The sequence below is a fragment of the Trachypithecus francoisi genome, unplaced genomic scaffold (assembly GCF_009764315.1).
Source record: "Trachypithecus francoisi isolate TF-2019V2 unplaced genomic scaffold, Tfra_2.0 Lachesis_group5, whole genome shotgun sequence".
Lineage (NCBI taxonomy): Eukaryota > Metazoa > Chordata > Mammalia > Primates > Cercopithecidae > Trachypithecus > Trachypithecus francoisi.
The window spans coordinates 114,534,289-114,556,335 of record NW_022681470.1 but is presented as its reverse complement, the minus strand read 5'-3'; the positions used below and the strand labels follow the sequence as shown (position 1 = coordinate 114,556,335).

The 22,047-nt window shown below is 36.5% G+C and overlaps 1 protein-coding gene across 4 annotated transcripts in view; it reads left to right on the top strand.

Annotated features, from left to right (window-relative positions):
- The window catches only part of NTNG1 (netrin G1), a 358,486-nt gene that overhangs the window by 274,544 nt on the left and 61,895 nt on the right, over window positions 1-22,047 (top strand). For 3 of the 4 annotated variants that reach the window (XM_033196679.1, XM_033196683.1, XM_033196680.1), the window contains exon 5: window positions 6,264-6,290. In XM_033196679.1, coding sequence (XP_033052570.1) covers window positions 6,264-6,290 — 27 coding nt within the window. Of the gene's footprint in view, window positions 1-6,263; window positions 6,291-17,182; window positions 17,435-22,047 lie in introns of those variants that run through there. The other variant, XM_033196682.1, reaches the window with a different exon arrangement.

Below are 22,047 nucleotides of genomic sequence, written 5' to 3'. Positions count from 1 at the left end.
CAAAGGTAATACAGTGCATATACATTACAACAATACCCATAGCAGAATATTGGGCAATACTATTTAATCAAACATTTTAACATTTCTACAGCAAACATGATTATTCTCAGCAACTGGGATGAGGTAAGACTATAAATAATACCCTCACATCAGTTCCAGTACAGTTTTGCCACCAAGTTAGTTCAGATCACATTAGGTCATATCGCAGGTGCATTTTGAAAAAATTTTTAATTTGCATAGTTTTTTTTTTTTTTTTTTTTTAATTTGAGGGCTGAATAATGAAGATCAGGGCCTGAAATAAATGTAAAGACAGTATAGAATGGTGGTTATGGACCTGAATTCTGGTACCTGGACTCTGGGCTCGTTTCCTTCCCAACAGACTGAGATGATCTTGGGCAAGTTATTTAGCTTCTATGTGTTTGAGTTTACTCCATCTGTAAAAATCAGCCTGATTATTGACGTCATAGGATGGTCATAAAAATTAAATGAATTAGTACATGTAAGGCATTTAGACAGTGCCGGCCACATAGTAAGCAGCAATGCAATTACCTGCTCTGGTCATTATATTTTCCCTGAGACCCAGCACATAAGCAGCAGATTCTCCCCTTGGAGACAGCAGCTATATGGGGGGATATATTGTGGCCAGCTGCCTGTCTGTTCATCCACAGTATGAAATAACTGTCATGGTATTCAGAATATTCAAGTCCTTATGGCCAGTGTATTCTCGTTCGTGTAATTAAGCCTACGTGCAAAGCCAGATAATAATCAGGAGGTTGCTTGGTGAGCATGGGCTCAGGAAATTTAAATGACTTGAATGTTAATAACATCAGGCTGGAACATTTTGACCCATCCATCCTGCTACAGGGTCAACCTTCTTCATGCCAACAGGACACTGAAAGTCTGAAAGTTTGCAGGTTACCACCCTCACTCTTGAGACCATGCTAGGATGGTACTGTCACCATATGTGTCAGGATGCTCCCCATTAGCTAGTTCTTCCACTCTTCAGATATGCTAACATGGTAAGTCAGGTTAATGTCACCTCTGTTGAGTCTGCCACACACACTCAGGCCCCAAGTTCTGCTACTGCTGTAAGATGACTGTAGCCGTTTCTGCTGGGATCATTTATATGATCATTTCACAGCATACTTCTTTGAAGGCGATCTTATTTCCCTCACTTTCAAGTTCCTGGGAGACAACTCACTGCATCTCCTATCAACAGCAGTTTATACTAGTGGCCAGGACTGGAAGAACATTGGAAGTAATTCCTCTGGAATACAAATGAATCTGCAGAATGTGTTCTTACTCATTATCTGCCTTTTCTTCAACTTGAAGAAGTATTTTTGGAGTTAGAGTTCCTGACGGCCGCAGTCTGGCTATAAGAAGATCTAGTTACCTACTTGATGGGTTTTTCAAACCATCTATCACAACAGTGGTAATTTTTCCTCTCAATTTGAGGCTTGCCAAATCCTTATCCCTCTGCTTCCTTCCTGATGAAAAGCTGCTGCATCTTCCATTGATTCTCAAAAGGAGTTATGGCTTTGAGCACTGTATTAATCGGCTTCTGAAGAGTAGGGTATTTATTTTTTAGATCTTCATCATTTTGACTTCCTTAGGCATAACAGTCTACCCTTAAGCTATTTACTTGGTTGGGGGAGTAGTAAAATTATTTTAAAAGAAGAAAACATCACATTATTATATTGTGTAATTCTACTAGGTTCTCATCCCCCTAATTGCAGCAGAGTATCTTTAAAACAAACATTAAAATAAATGTGGGAGAAAGAAGGGCTGATTGAGGAAAGAATAAATGCAAGTACCTGCAAGACAAGTGCTTTCTCATTTTTTCAGCATATGGTAGCATAATGGCCCTTTGGCTTACTCAACATGTATGTATTTCTGTAGTTGAAGTGACATTTCTATTCTAGAAGAAGCATTATTATTAAAAGAATACCAACTGCAGAAACTTCTGTTAAAACTCATGCACCGGGGCCGAGCATGGTGGCTCACACCGGTAATACCAGCACTTTGGGAGGCTGAAACAGGTGGATCACCTGAGGTCAGGTGATCAGAGACCAGCCTGGCCAATACAGCAAAACCCCATCTCTACTAAATACAAAAATTAGCCGGACATGTTGGCATGTGCCTGTAATCCTAGCTACTTGGGAGGCTGAGGCAGGAGAATCGCTTGAACCCGGGAGGCAGAGGTTGCAGTGAGCCACTGCTCTCCAGCCTGGGTGACAAAACAAGACTCAAAGAATAAGTCTCAAAAAAAAAAAAAAACTCATGCACACCTGTGCTTCATTTCCTCAGCCCAGATTTAACAATGTCTCACACAGGGACTAGAGATTACATGCTCTGATGTTGACTATAAAGGGATGGACTTGGACAAGGCACTTGAATCTCTTTATGCCTCTTCTATAAAATCATCAAAGGGCTGAATAAGATGATGTCATAAATCCCTTTCAGCTTTCATTTTTTTATCACTCTTTCTGAATTAACTTATCTAGTATCTTTCCTTCCTTCCGTTCTTTCTAATTTACCTGTCATCTCTTTATCTTTCCCAAGTATTTCTGAGGTTGTTCCAGAGGTGAATTTAAGCTAATGAAGCTTAAACTTCAGGATGCCTCACTGAACTCCTTCTTAATTTATATATATATATATATATATAATTTTATATTTTAATGTTATGTTCTTTTTCTTAAAGAGAGATCACAGAATTGCACACATTTTAGGTCTTGCAAAGTCTGCACTTGCCCCTGGGTGTGTTAGGGAAAAAGACAAATACAAATAAGAGTATCAAAAAATGGAATTTAAACAGAAGATCCGAGAAAAAGAATAGAAAGAAAATAGGCCAAACATTAAATGCTAAATAGTTTCCACAGCTGAGCATCAAACTGAGCTCTGAGCTTCATGGAGGGCAAAGTGGCAAAAGGAATTTGTACATTGCCTAACTCTTGTTATAAGAATGGAGGATGGGTTCAAAGACAATATGTATTATTAATATTAATAATTAATATCCGTTAATCCTGAACTCTGAGAAATCTCAGTGGGACACTTTATAGGGGATAAAATCACCCTTTGACCAAAAAGTGATGTTTTCACAATGATAAAAACTTTCATGGAAATAAGTAATAAATTTTTGATCCAACATACATTGAGCAACTTTTATGTCATCAGACATTGTCCCAGGCAGATACAACAGGTACAGAAGGGAACAAGACGGGGAACTTGTACCCTCAGATCTGTCAGGCAAACACATTAAAAAATGCAAAAACAAGTTGATAAATTGATCATGGAGGCCTGTACAAAATGCTATGGGATCACAAAGGAGAGAGTAGCTAATTCACATCAGGGATGTGGAGGAGGAAGGAAAGAAATAACTTCTGAGCTCAGTTTCAAAGGTAATAATATTCTTTACACGGTAATTGTCACTTCACAGAGAATGGTAAAAACTGCCAACGGGTGCCTAGACAGTTTTCCTAAGCACAATCTGACTCTCATTCATGTGGCTTGTAGACATAGTCACTGTTTCTTGTAAGATGGAATTGCATTCATTGATTCATTCCTCACAAACCCCAAAGACACCCCACCTTTCATGAAATAAATTGTTGCAGTTCATTTCTAGCCTTTTCTGTCTTATTTCCTTGAGTGTTTGAGGAATTTCTCCTGGCTTACCTGTAGCCTTTTTAGTGGATTTATGAGTTTATTCAATTCTTTAGTTATCTGTAGAGAACCACAAACAAGGTATTTGGACATTAAAATACGAAGCATTAGAAAAAAATAATGATATTTTAAAATATAGTAGTGGACATCCCTTGGTGTTCAGATATTTTCAACTTCAAAGGTCTTTATTCAAATGAGCAATTTAAAAATCTTTTCTAAGCAATTCCCATTTTATAGCAGAGGAATAGAAAAAATGACTCATCTGGCAGCACCTCAAAAAATTGTAAGCCACAAAATGAGGAACAGCCTGAATTTTAAGCATCCAATGTTAGGTAAGAGAAAACATCTTCATGAGAAAAACAGAATCTCCTAATACCCTCACTTGGTGAGGTTTGGAAACTTGGAACAAACATTGCTCCCCTGCACTGGTATCCCCAAAGGAATGAAAAGATTTCTGCATCTTTCTAAAGTATTCAGCTGCAGCAAATACCGCATCAAACAGTCTTGCGGGTTTGTTCTCCATTGTATCGTGCCAAACACCCCGAGATCTCTGCCTTGCCTAATGCTTGGCCTTCTAGCACCATGTAAGTTTGTAAACACATGAAAAGTCTCCTCCTGCCATCCCAACTTCCATTCTCTTTGATGGATTACAACAGGCAAGCAGTGCCTTGCAATGGAGCAGGATTTTCAATCATGGGGAAATTTGGAACTTCTGCAATTGATACTAAAATTATGATGCTGCCATCATATCTCACTCAACAGAGGATTTGCAAAATAAAAAAATAATAAAGATTCAGTACCGAGTCACTGTCACACTGCAGCGAAGGTAGTCTACTGAAGTGTCAGGTCGGGAATTCAGCAGTCCTTTGCAGAAATCACATTCAGCTTGAGATTCATAGGGTAGAGTTAAAACACGGACATGGAAATTTGGATTTCCAGTTTTGGTTGATCAGTAATTAAGCTGAAGCACTACAAATTCTGAGCATTAAAAATCAAGATATTTTTATGTTTCTAATAACTAAAATTAAGACTTTATTCTTTCCAGGGTTTAAAAAAAATCAGAGTAAGTCTTAATTTCTTATTCTCTCCTACCCACTAAAAAATAGGAAAATAGTTTTTGGTTTTAAAGAATACAAAGCTAGACATCTCTGAGCAAGCTAAAATGATTAGTTAAAATAAAACAAAGGCTGTTGTTCAAAGAAAAATACTAAGATAGAACCTTAATGATTTTTAGTCATCACCTGTTACTATACTACAATGATGTGAAGAACAGTCTGAACAACTCATTAACAGCTATCGCTTATTGGCCGCATACCATGTGTCAGACATTTTTATGGATTATCTCATTCGATCCTCATGGCAGCACTATGCAGTAAATCTTATTAGCCCTTTTTCAGATGAGGAAACAGTGCAGAGAAGTTAGCAGACTTGCCTAAAATCACCCAGCAAGAGTAGTAAAGCAGAATTCTCACTGAGTTCTGATTTCCATCGCATGCTCTCACCGACAGAGCTACCCAATTAATGGTGAAGATGTAAATCTCTGGCTTTTAATTAACAGCATCTATCATAATGCTGCTTGGTGAATGAGCTATAACAATAATAGTGATCATAGCAAAGACGGACCTAGTACATACTACCTGTCAAGCAATACTCTGAGTGCTTTACATCTATCAGTTTATATAACTCTTGCAGCAACCCAAGAGGTAAAAACTGAGCTACTGAGGGTATAAACAACTTGCCCCACGGTCATGTGGTCAGTGAAAATTTAGGAGTTGGAGTCAAGCATCAGACTCAGAGAGCCTGGCTTCTGAGCCCAGACTATTGGTCACAGCACTATATTGCTGGCTTAGATACAGACTAAATTCATGTCCACATTTATACCAAGTCCAGCCATATTCTAAAATGGCTTCCCTACCTTAGCACAACTTGTGAATTAAAGTGAAAGCTGAAAAATCGATGAAGTCCGTGATCAATATGCACAACCTAATGTATTCTTGAATTATTCTGCTCAATTAAGTTTCTATTACAGAGTTTAATCCACATATCTGACAAGTAAAAGAATAAAAATGATGGTTATATGAAATTAATCAAATAAAATGCCAAATGATTTTCAACAGCTAACACATGCATCTCATAACATATTTTAAAAGGTCTATTGCATATGTGAATATATTTGCACAGGTCCACAGAGTGTATATTTGGTACTCTGTGCCCATAACTTAAGCCTGGTTTAATATCTGGTTTGAACCACATACAAATGTTCATTAACCTTATAGGGAAACACAAAATATTAGATGTCAAAAGGCTTACTTGGACCAGATGCTGAAATGAGTATTAACTTCCCAACTCTGATAAGCCCAGGAGTTCTAGAATGAAACACAGTGGTTTCAATTGCTGGAAATTGTGTGTGTGTGTGTGTGTGTGTGTGTGTGTATAATGTGTATATGCATATATACATATGCATGTATTTTTTGTGTGTGCTGATTTCCTAATAGTCTGAATGTTATCAAGTGTCAAGTTTATAAGATTTTTATATTAAGTTAAAGATGTTATGTACTAATAAATAGCTAACAACTTTTCTTTATTATTTTCTTTCTCTCCAGGTATCCCCAGTATTTCCAGTATCGGTAGTAAGTAAAAACAAAAACAAAAACAAAAAAAACACCAAACCAAGTCTAGGCTAGCTTTGCTTTGTTGTTCAGCTCCTCAGATCTATTTTCCCAGTGTCCATTTCTGATGTAATAGGGTATTTTCTTTGTGAATTGCATTTTTATGTTGGTTTTCTGCACAGATATGGTGAGAACACAGATAAAATGATTATTTGTGCATAACTCCATGAATATGGCAGTGCTACAGCTTTTCTGACTACTCTTAACCAATGAGGGCTACCTAGACTCAGGTGCAATTACTTAAATAAGCATCATCATTTAGCAAAAATATAAGTAGTCCTATTTATCCATACTTAATAACCAACAAACAAATTGAACTCTCTCTCTCTTAGACTGGATTTGGATGTCTAACATAATTTTAAAAAGCAGAAAATGAAAGCCAGTGAATGCCTTGGGTATGTGCATCAGAACCCAAGAAAAAGTCCATGAAACCAAGGGGAGGGAATTTTGTTAATGCATTAAACTCTAGGTTTTGTGAAGGCCTGAAACAGGCAAGTTTGTGATCAATAGTCTTTCTGGAGAGATAAAGGAAAAAGAGAATCTGCACATTCATTTCTCCCTCCTAAAATACAAAGATCTATGTCTTCTTGACTACGTAGCTTTGAGTTTAATATAGAAAGAGTATAAAAAAATATGTGCAGAATTTGGGAGTGAGAGTACTAGAAATTCCTTTCATAAATCTGTTAGTATGAATCTAAGCAATTGAAGATAAACCCCTCTTCAACCATCTATAGAACACTTCTCCAGTATCACTACAAAGAACTTTCTTCCAGCTATTATGGGAGAACCAGGTGTAGCTCCCGCTTCATGTGTAAAATAATGGTGCCCTCATGCCAAGCCTGAAATTCACATTAAGAAAATGCCCAGTAGCTTTACAGAGCAAAATTTTATATATTTTTATATATTGCACCCTTTATCTCTAATGGCTAAAACCTTTGAACAACTACTAAGTAACTGATTAGAAATAAATTACTGAGGAAGCAAGATTATGCATGGTAAGCGGAGAGAATTTTCACTGTAGTGTCATCCCCTCACAGGCTTGTGTCATAGGTGCTGTGCCAGGCAGGGTGATCGCAGTGTAAATAGCCATTGAATAATTGCGATTCCCAGCATCTATCTAAAAAGCAATACTCTGATAATTTGGACAAAGCAACTTCCTGCTTCTTATAAATGCACAGTCAGGTCTCCCAATTTATAAATCAACCCAGTTTACTTGAGCTTGTGAATAGGCCTGGACACTGATTTGTTAAGCACTAGATGTGGTAAATGCCATGAAAATTGGCCACTTTGTAAATAGAAGCAGTGTTCACATCCGTTTAGAGATACCAGCCTAATGTTACAGCATCCTCTTTGTGATCTTGTTGAAACAGCATCAGTGTTACAAACTTGCAAATGAAAACCTTCAGCTCTAATAGTCTAATTTTTCTGCTTTAGCATCCCCCTTGGCATTTGCCTAACTGTATATATACCCCACAATGTGCTCCTTTCAGGCCTTGACAATTGCATTTGCACGTGCATTTTAGTGCAACAGGGAAGGAAGCAGAAGCAAGCTGACACAGATTATTGAGGCTGCTATAGTGATCTGGCCTGCCAGAAGTTTCAGAAATGGATGGATGGAAAAGTAGTTCTTTGGCGTTGGGGTGTCTTCCTGTTTGGAGTGTCAGTTGTATGTTGCATGGCCCCTCTAACTGTACTGCTCACTCGACATCCCATTCGGCCGCCTCCACCACATCCCCCATCTCTGAGCATCAGCAGATGTTGACCTTTTACACACCGAATCAGGAAATTTCTGTTTTGTTTTATTTTGAAATCAGTGGTGACCTGAAAGGATGCTTCGTTGTGCCTTTGAAAAAATATATTAACCTTTATTATCAAGAATCTAGGAAAATTTACTCCTAATAAAAACCCTCTGACTAAAAGTGATATTTTGGACCCTCCCTTCAGTATGCCTCTGGCTGTTCTGCTTAGAATGCAATGGGTATTTTCTCAGATTTCCAGCAAGCAAGATGTAAGATCTTCCAGAGGTCACTCAACATCACACATGACTAGCTTACCTGTTGCCTGGCTTTTAAGGTGAAGAGAGTTACAGTAAAACCATCAAACGTGATTGTATCTTCTAGGCTGCTTTAATGGCATTCGAAAGTTCCTTCTTTGTGGGCTTATAAGGTGCTTGTTATGTGCACTCGTGGATTCCTTTCCTCTCCAAAGGGCAAGAATTCACACATAGATGACACTGCCTGTTCCAGAGGGCATAGGAATGGGGTTTTCAAGGTGCAAGCCAGAGGAAAAGAAGCTGTTTGGATATTTAGCTAAGTTATGGGTATTTGCCAGAGCTTTTTGCGTTACCCCAAAGAAGGAATGAATGACTACAATTCCACTAACTATATAGAAAGATACCATTATAACAGATGTAACACCCATGAGACCCCGATTATCACAGCGTATCTCAAGGAAAATAAATGATGTATATTATCAATGTAGATTATTGACGTATATAACCATCGGTTTGCATACATATTGTGTATACACAGTGGTTAAAAGTTTTGGAGCCCTAATAAATTTCAATAGGGATCTCAAAATGCCAATGCCTGTATTAAGGTTCAAATGCATGGACAGAGTGGTCATCCTTTCCGATCATCTGCTAAAAATGTTTTTGAAACAAATTTCCTATTAAGGTCATTCGTACCTGCTGTTGTCTATCTATTAACAAATAGGTTTCCCAATAATCCTAAGGATACTTGACTTAGAACTCAGTCATTCTGATCTGCTTTGGCCATGGCTGAAAAAATACTGGTGATATTGTCAGCAATTAATGAATCCCAAAATAAATCTGTAGCCTTTGAGCCTTATGATCTATGTTTTCACTTTACCTGATGTGGTAGGAATTTCTTTAGATTGCATTTTTTAATAAAGTGTATTATGCACGTATAAGTAAAATTCATGATTTTATCCAAGTGAACATTTGTTGCTGCTGATAATCCAAAGTAATAGTTGGCTTGGTGTGGGTGTTTTTATTCAAGTCATAAATTGATCATTACCTTCTAATGTATATCATCTGATCTTTGGTCCTGAAAAGCAAATGATTAGACAAATTATGTTAAACATTATATTATAAAGAGCATAATTAGACCCCCAAGAATTGGCCTAATGTGCAAATACATTTGTGTGGGTGATTACCACTTCTTACAAAAGCGAATGACAGTTAAGTCAGAGGTTAAAGTTAAACCATCCACAAAACGAAGATCACATCAAGGAAGACCATTTCAAACTCTTGGAGTTTTGAAATAAATAGAATTTTTTTAAATAATACAAACAAAAGAAAAGAGAGATGTAAACATTTTGTGAACCTGACTCTAGATTATTTCCTTAAATTACTTTTAAATGACTGGCATGATGTTATATGAAGCATAGAATACTGAGGAAGGTGTTTGGCTATTCCTCTCCTATCCCCCACCCCAAACTTATTCAATTTAAAACAACAGTTCACTTAAGGGAAATAGCTAATTGTCCTGTTTTATCTTATAATAAACATTGCCTTCATCACAGAGTTAAAAATTCATCTCTAATTTGATTTAATTGGCAAGACCATTAAACAAGGGAAGTGCTACCTGCAGGGATCTATCAGCCGGTTGAGGAAGCCCAGAGATGTTTTCATACTTGAAAACGTTTTATGCCAGTTGGAGACCTTGTAAAAGTTGTTTTCCAGACAGCATCCAAGTATCTTTGTGCAGTACTGATTTATGGTAGAAACCTGGATTGTGAAGAAAATAACAAGGTTAATCATTTTCCCACCCAAGGGTTATTAATAATCGCATTCATGTTATACAGAGAGCTGCAGTGTTTGTTTGAGTTTTTTTTTCCTTTGCTTTAATACTTCTAAATCCCCCAAATACAAATTTCATTTGAATTGCCCTTTAACTAATTAGGTTTTATGTAATGAGGAAAAAAATTATCAGACTACAGTAGCGATATGGCAAATTGCATGGTGTGCTACATTAATTTTGAACTGTTTGCTGATGTTCTAGAAGGAAAGCTAAGGTCCCAGGTGAAATGCCTTTGGGACTATCATTTACCCAGTATCCTCATCACAGAACCATTTCATATTTGTGTAACTAGCATTTCACATTCATGAAACCTTGTGGTTATCCTAAAATTGAATGAACATTAGGACATAGCTGCCTCTTTAATCCTGAAGAACAAATCGAATATTCCAATGGAGGAGCTGAAATAGTCTCCTACTTAAAATTTTTTTAAAAATCCAATAAGTTTACCAATCTGTATTGACAACAATTGCCCACCTTGAGCAAATTAACTTTATCGTGTATTAGCATTTTCCCAGGTGACTTTACAATGTCAAGCCACTTTTTTTTTTTTTTTTTTTAAGTGTGAGCTGATATCTCTGCCTTTGCCAGTTATCTCTGTGGGATCAGGAAATTCCTAGCTTAAGCAAAAACTTGCCAAGATCTCCAAAAGGTTTCATTTGATGAAACTTTAGACATGTTAACTACGAAATTCCTGTACTGTGCCAGTTACTTCAAGGATGTAAGTATCAGTTGAAGTCTTCTTGGACTATCAGTGGAGAGCTGTCCATCTAACCACGCCACTGCCCAGGGAAAGTAATTGTAGAGAGATATTTCCACATGTCTACAGAATTCTATTTTACAAATGGTGAATCTGAGGTTTAGAGTGGCCACATAACTTGTCCAATGCAGTACAATCAGGGATGTCTATCTGACTGCAACGGCTATACTCATAATATTATACCAAGTGGAAGAGATTAGAAAAGAAAAATTCTAGATTAATTGACTTCTACCCTTCACTTTTTCCAATCCATTACACTGTGCTTTAGAAGGCCTGTTGATCCCTAATTGACCCATTTCTATGCAGGGAACTATAGAGTTCTGGAGAAAAATCAGAGTTCAGAAAAATCAGATTCCTTATTGTGTTGTCAGCTGGAGAACTTACAAGTATGGTGTCTGAGGACAGAGATGGAGGACTCTGACTTCCCTTTTTAAAAATATGCTATTCCTCTACCACCAATATCCTCAATAGATTGAGAAAAAGGGAAAATGTTTAGATGTCAGATATTATATAGAACATGAGACAGTTCGTGAAATTAGTTATGGAAATTGTGAAACATGCTTATGCCTACTCTGTGACAGTAAACCAAAAATTTTTCTTCATCAAGATAGTTGCTTATAACAAAATAAAATTCTATATGCCATCTCAAGGAGAACTCTACCAATATCACACCAAACTCTGTTTTATCACACCCATCTGTTTAATGATGGTGTGTTTCTGAGAGTAGGCAATTGCTGTGAAGATGGTCAGATTACCTCCAAGGCTCTGGGGATTTCTCCCGTAGAACTTTAGAGTTTCCTGTGGACTTCTTTTCTTTTCTTTCTGTTTTTGTTTTGTTTTCGATTTTTTTTTTTTTTTTTTTTTTGAAACAGAGTCTCACTCTGTCGCCCAGGCTGGAGTGCAGTGGCGCAATCTCGGCTCACTGCAAGCTCCACCTCCCGGGTTCACGCCATTCTCCCGCCTCAGCCTCCCGTGTAGCTGGGACTACAGGCTAGTGCCACCACGCATGGCTAATTTTGTTTTTTGGATTTTCAGTAGAGACAGGGTTTCACCGTGTTAGCCAGGATGGTCCTGTGGATTTCTTTCTGGGCATCAATAATGTCATTTCCATCCCAAATGCGGTGTGTGCTTAAAAAATTTTTTTTAATTAAAAAAAAATGCTATTTCCAGACTTCCTAAGGAATGATAGCAGTGACTGTATAAACCCAAAGAGACCTTGCAATTTTATCTCCACCAGATATTTTCCTCATATGCCAAGGAAGAAGAATGTTTAAGGAAGGTTCACTAACATCCTCTCAGCAGTGGCGTATCATATCATGGTAGTACCCTGTTTCTCACAGGTTGCCATATTTTAGAACCAAAAATTGTGTAAGCGTTAGTGTTGTTAGGAAACTTAATAAAAAAGCAACTCATCCACCTCATCATTTCAGACCAGGCAGCCAAGTCTTAAATGAATTCCCTAAAGCATCTAAATAATGACAGAACCAGAATTCCAGCTCAGTGTCCAATTTCCAAACTAGGACTTTTTTCATTCTACCATCACATTGTAGTTAACCTTCTCATTTATATAAATTAAACTAAAATATGAGATATTACACGGTAGACAATACTAGAAAAAAAAAATCAGAAATCTTTCTCCTTGATGGGGAAGTTACATTTTACAATGTTCTTCAAGACCATCCACAAAGTGACTGGAAAGCTGCTCAGTAAATGCCATGTGTGATAGAAGACAACTTACTATTCTAAAGCAACTCTACCTCTAAAGCTTCCCTGATGTAAATAAACCGTCTTTAGTTTTCTGTTTCAAGCTTGCTTTACAGCTTGACTCACTGGGACGTCAGCACTAGACAGTCAGGTTTAGCAATTCCATCATAGTTTTCTTCAACTTACAATGCAGTGAGCTTTGCTTGGGTGCAGAAGAGGAAACTATTTCCTTCCAGAGTCTAATTTTTATAACCAAAATCTCTATTTTTCTCATTCATGAAAATTGATTTCAAGTGCCACCACTAAATTGTCATGTAACAGTTTTGGGAGTGGGTTCTTAAAAAAAATTGGAGAAACTACCTATTTGATTCATATTCTAAGCTGATGTGGCTCTAAACCAAAAGAAATTTAGGAATTACCATTTTCAGATTAAAGGTTAAAAATCAAATATTGTCCACAGTATTACAAAATAATTTGTATTGCTTTCTGAATAATAGTAATTGATAGAGACCCTAGAATTGGATTATTCTCTAAAGTAAGCTATATCTTGAGATCTTTTTAACTTATCAGATCACTTGCTTTAAGAACAATTAATACTGAAAAATAAAGGGGAAGATATTATTTTCCTACTTCGAGTCAGTAACTGTTTATAGTACAGCAACCTGATTTTTATTTACAATAGCAACCACAAATAGAATGAGCTAACATTTACTGAATGCTCACTACGGTGCCAAGCAAATATTAACTCATTCTGTCTTGACAACAGTGAGTAGCAGGTAGTGTCATTGTCTATTCCATTTTGCAGATGAGAAAAGCTAGGCACAAAGAAGTTAAGGAATCGTCAAAGTGGTGGAACAGAGCTTTTAACCCAGCCTGAGCTCTATTTACAGGCATCATATCTTAAATAAATTTATCCTAAATATTAGATTACTTTCTAGGCTTCCCACAGATACAATCTGAAAATTCAGACTAATAATAGCAACCGAAAGGCATTTCAGATATTTTATATTTTAAAGGAGGCAGTTATGGAATAAGTGATTTTGGTCTCCATACTACCTATGTAGACATAGTCTTTGGAGCCTGACCAGGGAGATCCTCAAGACAAATTGTCAATTTTCCTAAAGGTATGGAACCAGGATCCTTAAGAAGAAGTGCTTTTCATAAAAAAGCTATTCCTGAATGATTTGTCATTTACAAGCATATCATAATCCTTCGCCTCACCCTTACAATAATTTCTCAATTCAGTTTGGGTTTCACTGACAGTCAAAAGGTCCACAGTCAAGGCATGTAGGGAGAATTTCCTCATCACACAAGGAATTCTTAATCCACTAGATTCTCCAAATGACATATGCCTCATATCTACAGGCATCACCCTTCCATGAACTTTACTGTGATGCTGCTAGGCCATGAGAAAACCACTGGAGTGATGGAACTTGTCAGCTGAGAGAAACCTTAGAAATTTCCTTATCTTTTTTACAGATAAGGAAAGTAAAATCCAGAGAAATTAACAGCCAGATAGCTCCTCAGTGGCAGAACGGGGATCAGACCTCTCATCTTCTGAATCCCAGTGCCCTTTGCCTTGTAACAAAACACCACTCTGAGACATTCATATTGACCCAAAGATTTTCCCTAGATGATTTGTGGAAAAAAAAAAAAAAGAAATTAATACATTCTACAACAGTTCATACAAAGAAGCAATACAAATATTGTTGATGTATTATAATTTGTTTCTATTGCTAAGAACTTTTCTCACTAAGAATTCGCAGACACTTCATGTTCTACAAAAACTTTCATTGGAATTGGATGTGATAAGACAGAATTACTCTCAGTCATACTATTAAAGTAGCCTCTAATATGCTTAATTTACTTCTGGGAATTAAATGTTAGTAATATTTGTTGAACATTTACTACATGCTAAGGTATTAGAATAAAAAGTAAAATTGCTCAGAGAGTAATTGGCTAATTTTAAGTTGTTTTCTTACTTGGTCTTGCAATTATAAAACAAAATACATTTAAAAAATTAAGATGAGATATTAACTTTAAAAAATCTCATTATGGCCAAATGTTAAAATATATATGTGCAGTCAGTAACACACTTTAGGACTTTAGAGGCCACAAATTTCAGTATCCATTTTTACAGGATAACATTTTTCTCCCAAGGAAAATGCAGAGCACATAAAATTTTGTCCCACTGGACATATGTATGAATTTTATCAGGATTTTCATATGATGGCTGCTGGTGGTTCTGAGATTTAGTAGTTCAAGGAGATTAGGCATTCTACATAATGAAAATTATTTGAAAAAAAAAAGTCAAATTATATTCCCAGGCAAACACAAAGGCTTCCCCTGCCCAAGAAAATATTTTAGGTACACAATACGGAAGACAATTATATTCTCAGTAGGAACAGATTGTAAGTGAGATGTCTATCTTGATAAGTACATACAGGTCAAGAAGTCTCAGCAATTTGAAAGTAGAATGACTTACATTAATTTTTTAAATACATATAAGAAGATCCATAAACTGGAAACTCAGCATCCTAGGGGGAAAAAAAATCATAAAACACTAAGAAAGGAGTTATACTAAAATACAGGCACAGACAAATATTTAAAATATTCAAATATGAAATAAAGTTTAATTTATAGCATTATTTTTCAGAACCCTTTTCTAAAATTGATTTAATATAAAATTATTATCTTTACTTAAATGTCTTGGCAAAGCTCAATAACAAAATAATAAATCATACTAGTACTTGCATTTCATCAGGACAAACCAGTCACTACTTAACATTAAGCTTGCAAACATCACCCCCACTTATGACCTATATTTGTCTCTGTACAGAAAAAGATGGAGAGAGCTAGTTTATGAAACTAAGATTGTCTTAATCTAATACTAATAATACAAATACATTTTTTATGTAAAACCACACTAATATTTGAACACTTTATTAAATAAAACAATTTCTGGGAATACAGACAATATTAATTTCCTCAGAACACAAATTTATAGTTTTTCAAAGCTGATCATCACAGATCAAGTAGGCTAGTCCTATTAACTCAGTATCTAACATTCAATATCTACCCATCATCAAAATACTCAAGTGAAAAGCAACATTCAGTCAATTAACTTACATATTTTACCTACATATTGCCAAATACTTTTTTCTTTAATAACACCTGAGTACCGATGTGGAAAATTATTACATTCTTTCTTCCTTCACAAATTTTCATAGATATCATCAAGATTTCCTTTGCCTTTATGGATAGATGTATGCGAACAGAGCAGAACAGAGCAACAGCTCTGTTGGCTCTATCGGATTAGCTTTTCTAGCAAATATTTAAAAAGCAAAGTTATAGTGCAAGTCTCTTGTCTTGGAAGAAGGCACTATAATCTAATTATGGAGGAAACAACATGATAATAACCTGTTTACAGTAGCATAGCCACTTGATATCTATTTCTCAATTATCAGATATTTACTGAAGCCCTCTGCAAGGTTTTGCCCTTCTTCAAAGAGATCCAATCCAATTAGAGAGATGAGAAATCGACCTATAAAATTTTAACTGGCAATATTAAAACTCATGCCTGTCCACATATCAGTGAGAAAACAGGAGCACTGAAAGTAACAGGTTACAGAAATTTAGAGCCAAGAGCCGTCCTTATGGACCTGGGTGGTACCAAAGGACAATACAAGACATGTGGTTTTGAGACTGGACTCAATAGATGGTAGGATTTTAGTCATAAAATAGCTGCTTTAATAGTCGGGCCCTATGCACCTTCACAAAAGTCGTTTAAAAACTTTAAATGCTAGCCTGGATGTTCTGCCTTCCATAACTGGAAGACACAAATAATACCAAGACATAAATAATACCAATTCTTAAATTAATTGATGCTTTTATTTATTTCTGCATTGGAACCAATAACTCTAGAAGCATATTTTGAGGTAAAGACATCATGAAAACACATACACACCCATGCATACGAACCTTAGATACAATAGGAAGCAGCTTGGACTTTTCTCCATAAGCCAAAACCGACAGGTATCCCTCTTTCCTTTTCCGAGAAACTACACACATAAAAATCGCAAATATATCCACTCCTTCTCAGAGATAATGGCTCACACTTAAAACACACCCCAAAGAATCTATCACGAAAGACTAATGCAACCAGTTCATATCTGTAAATATAAATTGAGGAGAATGGAATCCTCAAGTGAGAAATTATTTCTTTAGTGTTATCTTCTAGGCTCAGGCACCAGCTTAACATAATGGTTTGGATTGCTGAAGTCCTCATTTGTATTTTTGTGTGTGTGTAAGAACACTCTACCTTATTTTAAAAGTAAATGTGTAGCTTTGGTAGGGAAGTAGCTATATATTTAATGTCCATTCAATGTTTTGGGAATCATCAATTGCTTGCTCTTGTTTGATGTGGAAGTCATGTTTTGTTTAAGTGCATCACAGCCAAGTTAAAGAGCAGATGTGTGGTTTGTGTCTTTATCCATATAATTTTCTGTTTAGACCAAATGACATTATAGCTGAAAATAACATACCCTGATTTTTCCTGATGCATGCAGATCCTCCAAAGTTTAATAGGATATGGCCGAATATTTCTTCCCTTGAGGTTTCTAACCCAAAACAAGGTAGGAGCATGTAAAATTCCTACTGATATAAAATCCCACATGTTTGGGGGAAAATCCTATATGCCATTTTTAGCACAAAATAAGAGCATTATCATGAATGCTATGTCTTTGAAAGAATCATAATTCAATCTTTTTTCTAATATGAAGAGTGTCCCAAAAATATTAGAGTGAAGATGAAGGGGAAAATTAAATGGCATGGAAGTTAAAAAACCCTTTACCAGATTACACTGAAGGTCAGTCAGTCCCAAGAAGAGTCTAGACTTCTGTTGCCACCACAGTGTGGAGTGCAAACAAGACTTAAAAATGTGTGAGTGGCACAGACATCCTCTCAATGTCTTCCTCTTAAGTCAACCAACTGGTACCTCAGTTGTACTGAGGATCTGAGAAAATACATAGAGGTAGCATTGTGACACTTGACAGATCTGTTTTCTCTGACTATTGCTCCATACTGACTTGCAAAAATTTGGAGCAATCTCTCTGTCTCTTTCCCTCCCTCCATTTTCCTCTCTTCCTCCCTCCCTTTAGCCTCTCTCACACACTCTTTCTCACTCCCTGTCTCCTCTCTCCCTCTCCCCCCACCTCCTCCCTCCTCTCTCTCTCTCTCTCTCCCCCTCTCTCTCTGTCTGTCTTTCACATCACAGTAAATTTTCCTTCTTGGAATTTTTCCTTTTATCTTCTTTATCGATTAACATTCATGTGTTCCAGCATTTAGAGCAATCTGTTCTCTGTCTATCCTTAGAGCAGTAATTATTTTCTAACTCCTAATGTCAAAGAAGAAAAAGAAAATAAAAAAGGAAAAAGAAAACAACACTGATAGACAGAAATGTGATTATGCAGGAAGAGAACTTTTAAAGGCTGAGCAATAAACTTCATAAGCTTCAGTGTAATGTTAAATTAATATTAACATCTAGCCTATAGATATATATAGTCATGTATAAATAGGAATTTATTTTAATATAAGATTGTATTATTTTGCCTTCTTCCTTCTTCTTCTTCAAAAAAAGGCACATCTTTGGCTTCCACCTTCCTTAGTTATATACAGGATGTTCCTTTAAAGCTCTAATGAATACAGATGGAAGAGGAAATGAGCAAAAGGAGGAACCAGGAAATAGCTGCTTAGCAAAACAAAATATATTAGCAATTTGTTGAGGAGTCAAATTGGAAGGGCTGCATTTTCAGTCCTTGATCAGAGTGATGAAATCTAGACTGTCCTAGATACATATATTACTAGCAAATAGAATTATCTTAATCATCTGCTCCAAATGAATTTTTTCAAGTTTCTGCATACATATATGAAAGAAGAAATACAGATCAAGCTCGCCCCATTAGTATAATTCTGTGAGGATTCGGAAGAGGTTTAGTGGCTTTATTCCCTGACAAGTTCAATGACAGCATCTTCAGTGGAATGTCACTCAGCATTTCCTATTGAATTTCATAGTTCACAAATTATACAACACAGGCTCTAAGACAACGCTTCTCCACAGTGAGTTTTGAGCTGAACAAGATTATGCATTGTTCAAAACCTGAAATAGGCCCATTTAATTATTTTGCTGTGTTGTCTGTGAGAGTCACAGGACAAAACACTTTCAGAAATATTGTTACATAATACCAGTTGCACTTTCTTAGAATGTGGATAATGAGTTCAAATGAATCTACTGAGAAGCGTCCCAGTTGAGCAAAGTGCTTAAACTTTGAAATTTTAGCGAAAGGTGCACTTGGTAGCAGAGGCCAGTTCTATGCAGCCATAATTTATCTTGTCAGCATCTGCAAAGAACATCAGGCTGTATTCCGTTTTGGCTATTTTCACAAGCAACTCTTCATGAATAATTGGAAAATAAATGGCAGGCAAACATAGAGAGAAATCCCTGCCGTTAACAAGCTGATATCATCAAAAAGGTAATAAATGCTGAGAAGACAACTTTTAAAGGTACACATCTTCAAGGTGACTCTGAGATAGGCCCAAATGCTGCTGAATGGCTGACTATTGGGTCTATGTTCTAGGATACCTAATCAGTTCAACAGGAATAGCCTGAATGGTGTATATGTTGACTAGTTTATCATGACACAGAATGTCATGGTGAACCGAGGCAATGATAATGCCAACTGACAACACAACTACTATTTTAAAAGATTGACAGTAGGGAATCCTACTATCCATATCGTTATGGGAACAATCCTTGCTTCACTGGATTCTTGATTTAAATGGTAATGATTTTTCCTTCTGAAAAGAAAACTTCTAAACTGTATTATTGACAATGTTGAACCATTTTCAGCCAAATACAAGCCTTACTTTGTGATTGAAACAAACTCCCAGAAACAACAGATACAAATAGTCTGTTAATTTAGGGCTACTTTTCAAGTGGGTTGGTGATAAGTTATTACAGTTTGAACGTTTCACTATTGTTTCTAATTTACTGTTCATTCTTTTAAACCTATCCAGTTGCTCCCAAATTAGCTTTGTCAACAGTTTCTTCTGTTCAAGTTGCAAACCACAAGAGAGGTAGGAATTCTTGGATTCATACAGTGATTTCATGGTGTTATGTGTTGTGAAACATTGCACTGTATGAATCTGGAATATCTGTGAAGTGTACCCATCAGCTTATCGGTGAGGCATGTTGACTGATATCAATCAATGCATCAAATAGTACTGAGAATCATCTGTAAGAAAAAAAATGCTTCACTCAGAAACTTGACTGCAATTAAAAATGCTACATTTGTTTTCTGAAAGATTAATGTGTGAATAAGAATTACAATGGTTGAGGTTCCTGTTCAGATCATGAATGTTAGAGCACCATCATGGATACTCATTTGCATTGCATATAAGGAAACCCACTTATAGTGAGTTTCAAGGATGCTTTTCATGAGACCAGAATGGCAGGTTCCATGTATGGTGCCCATTTCGCTTTATGACCAATGAAACATCTTGGAATTTATGCTTCCAAAAAACTGTTTTGAATAACTTTGAAAAACACAAGTGAAGATCTGCACTGGATTAAGTGTTGCTTATGATCCAAAAATAGTAGTTATATTACTTTCTTTAAATGAAAGTGAGCAGCATCTCATCTGTGACTCATGAATGGCCCGTTCCAGCTAGCATCTGTCATTCACAGAATGAAGATTTTTCAGGAAACATAAAGACTTCTGTTTTTATTTCACCATTTTTTCTTTAAATGTCCTGTGTAACAGGTGTGTCTTGTTTTCCACCCTTGACTGTTGGGCATATGTCACATTTTGGTTTTTTTTTTTTTTTTTCATAAAACACCTCTTACAAAGAAATACATTTATTAATAAAATCTGAACTTAGTTTGACCCATTTGGTGAAAATGACCATAATGTTTTCCTATTCCTTATTGAATTTAGTCATTTCCCAGATTTTAATCAATGTTGAATTTGTCCTTCTGTGGCATATAGAGAAAAAGAGCGAGACTCCGTCTCAAAAAAAAAAAAAAGAAAAAGTGGAAACTGGTCAGGAAATGGGAAAAGGGAAACCAAGAGTATTTAAACCATATGTCAAAATTTTCTCAAATGTGCTTTTAACCGTGGAACATAGAAGATGCCAATCTGGGTTGAGGGGAACCGAATTAGGTTTGAAATTTTGGGAAATGAGTCCTGTATGAGAAGAGCAGATGCAGGCTCAGAGGGTAACAGATCAATTTGGGTATGTGGTGTGTCATATAGGCAGTCACTGAAGCCATCATAGGGATGCCATATGGAAAGAAACAAAGGAGGTGAAGGAGAAAGGAAGGAAAAAGCATGTGTAAAGTTCATCTCTTTTCTGTCATGTCAAGCGTGCTGGATATACAAGAGGCCTCTGAACCTGGAATTTGACCCTACATCTCTAGTTTCTTGAGGACACAGCACCAATGAGGTCCAGACACATTCCTGGAGGCAGGGAGAAGCTACCCAATGAGGTAGACTTACCATAGACAAATTGACATCATCGTCAAATGATATGTGTGGAAGAGCTTCAACAGCTACGTAAGGATGCAAGACAGGGTTGTGGGTGGGGAAAAGACAAAGAAAATGCTAGAGCCTCTTAATTCTCAGAATCACTCCATTTAATGCAGTGAAGGGAAAATTCTTTTTAGAGTTCCAATTCCTTCACCTTTAAGGTCTTTTCTCAAATTCTTTCTTTTTGAATGTCTAAAGTTAATTTTAATCAGCTCTGGATTTGAATTAGCTTTCCTCATTTGGCCAAAAAAAACTACCTGTTCTAATTGTGCCACGTTCATTGTATTTTATGTTATATTTCCAGAGATAATTTACTAATGTAATTATAGGCAACATGGGGAACAGTAAGAACAAGGAGGCAAAAGAGGAGAAATTGAATCCCCTCCTCTTAGTAACATTCTTTTTCTTTCATTCTCTGTATCCAACCTCTTGATTTCCTGGAACTCTTATCTGCCTAGGTCTTCCCCAGCCAGTGTCAGTCAGAAGGAACTTTTTAAACCTTAGAGGAGAGTTGGTCCTTTCCTTATCTAGAAAGTCAACTTTGAACCCTTCCCCTTGTAAAACACCTCTAGCCTTCATTGCTCTGGCTAGGTACTAAGTACTTCATCACAACTGCCTTCTGTATTGCAATATATCATATATATTACACATATATAGTATTTTTTCTATCTTCCCACTAGAACAATAGTACTCAGTGGGGATGTGGTGGATTTTGCCCTTCAGGGGACATTTGGCAATGTCTGGAGACATTTTTGTTTGTCACAGTTTGGGGGGTGCTACCACATCTAGTCATCTAGTCCATAGAGGGCCCAGGGATGCATCTGAAAAGCCTACAATGCACAGGACAG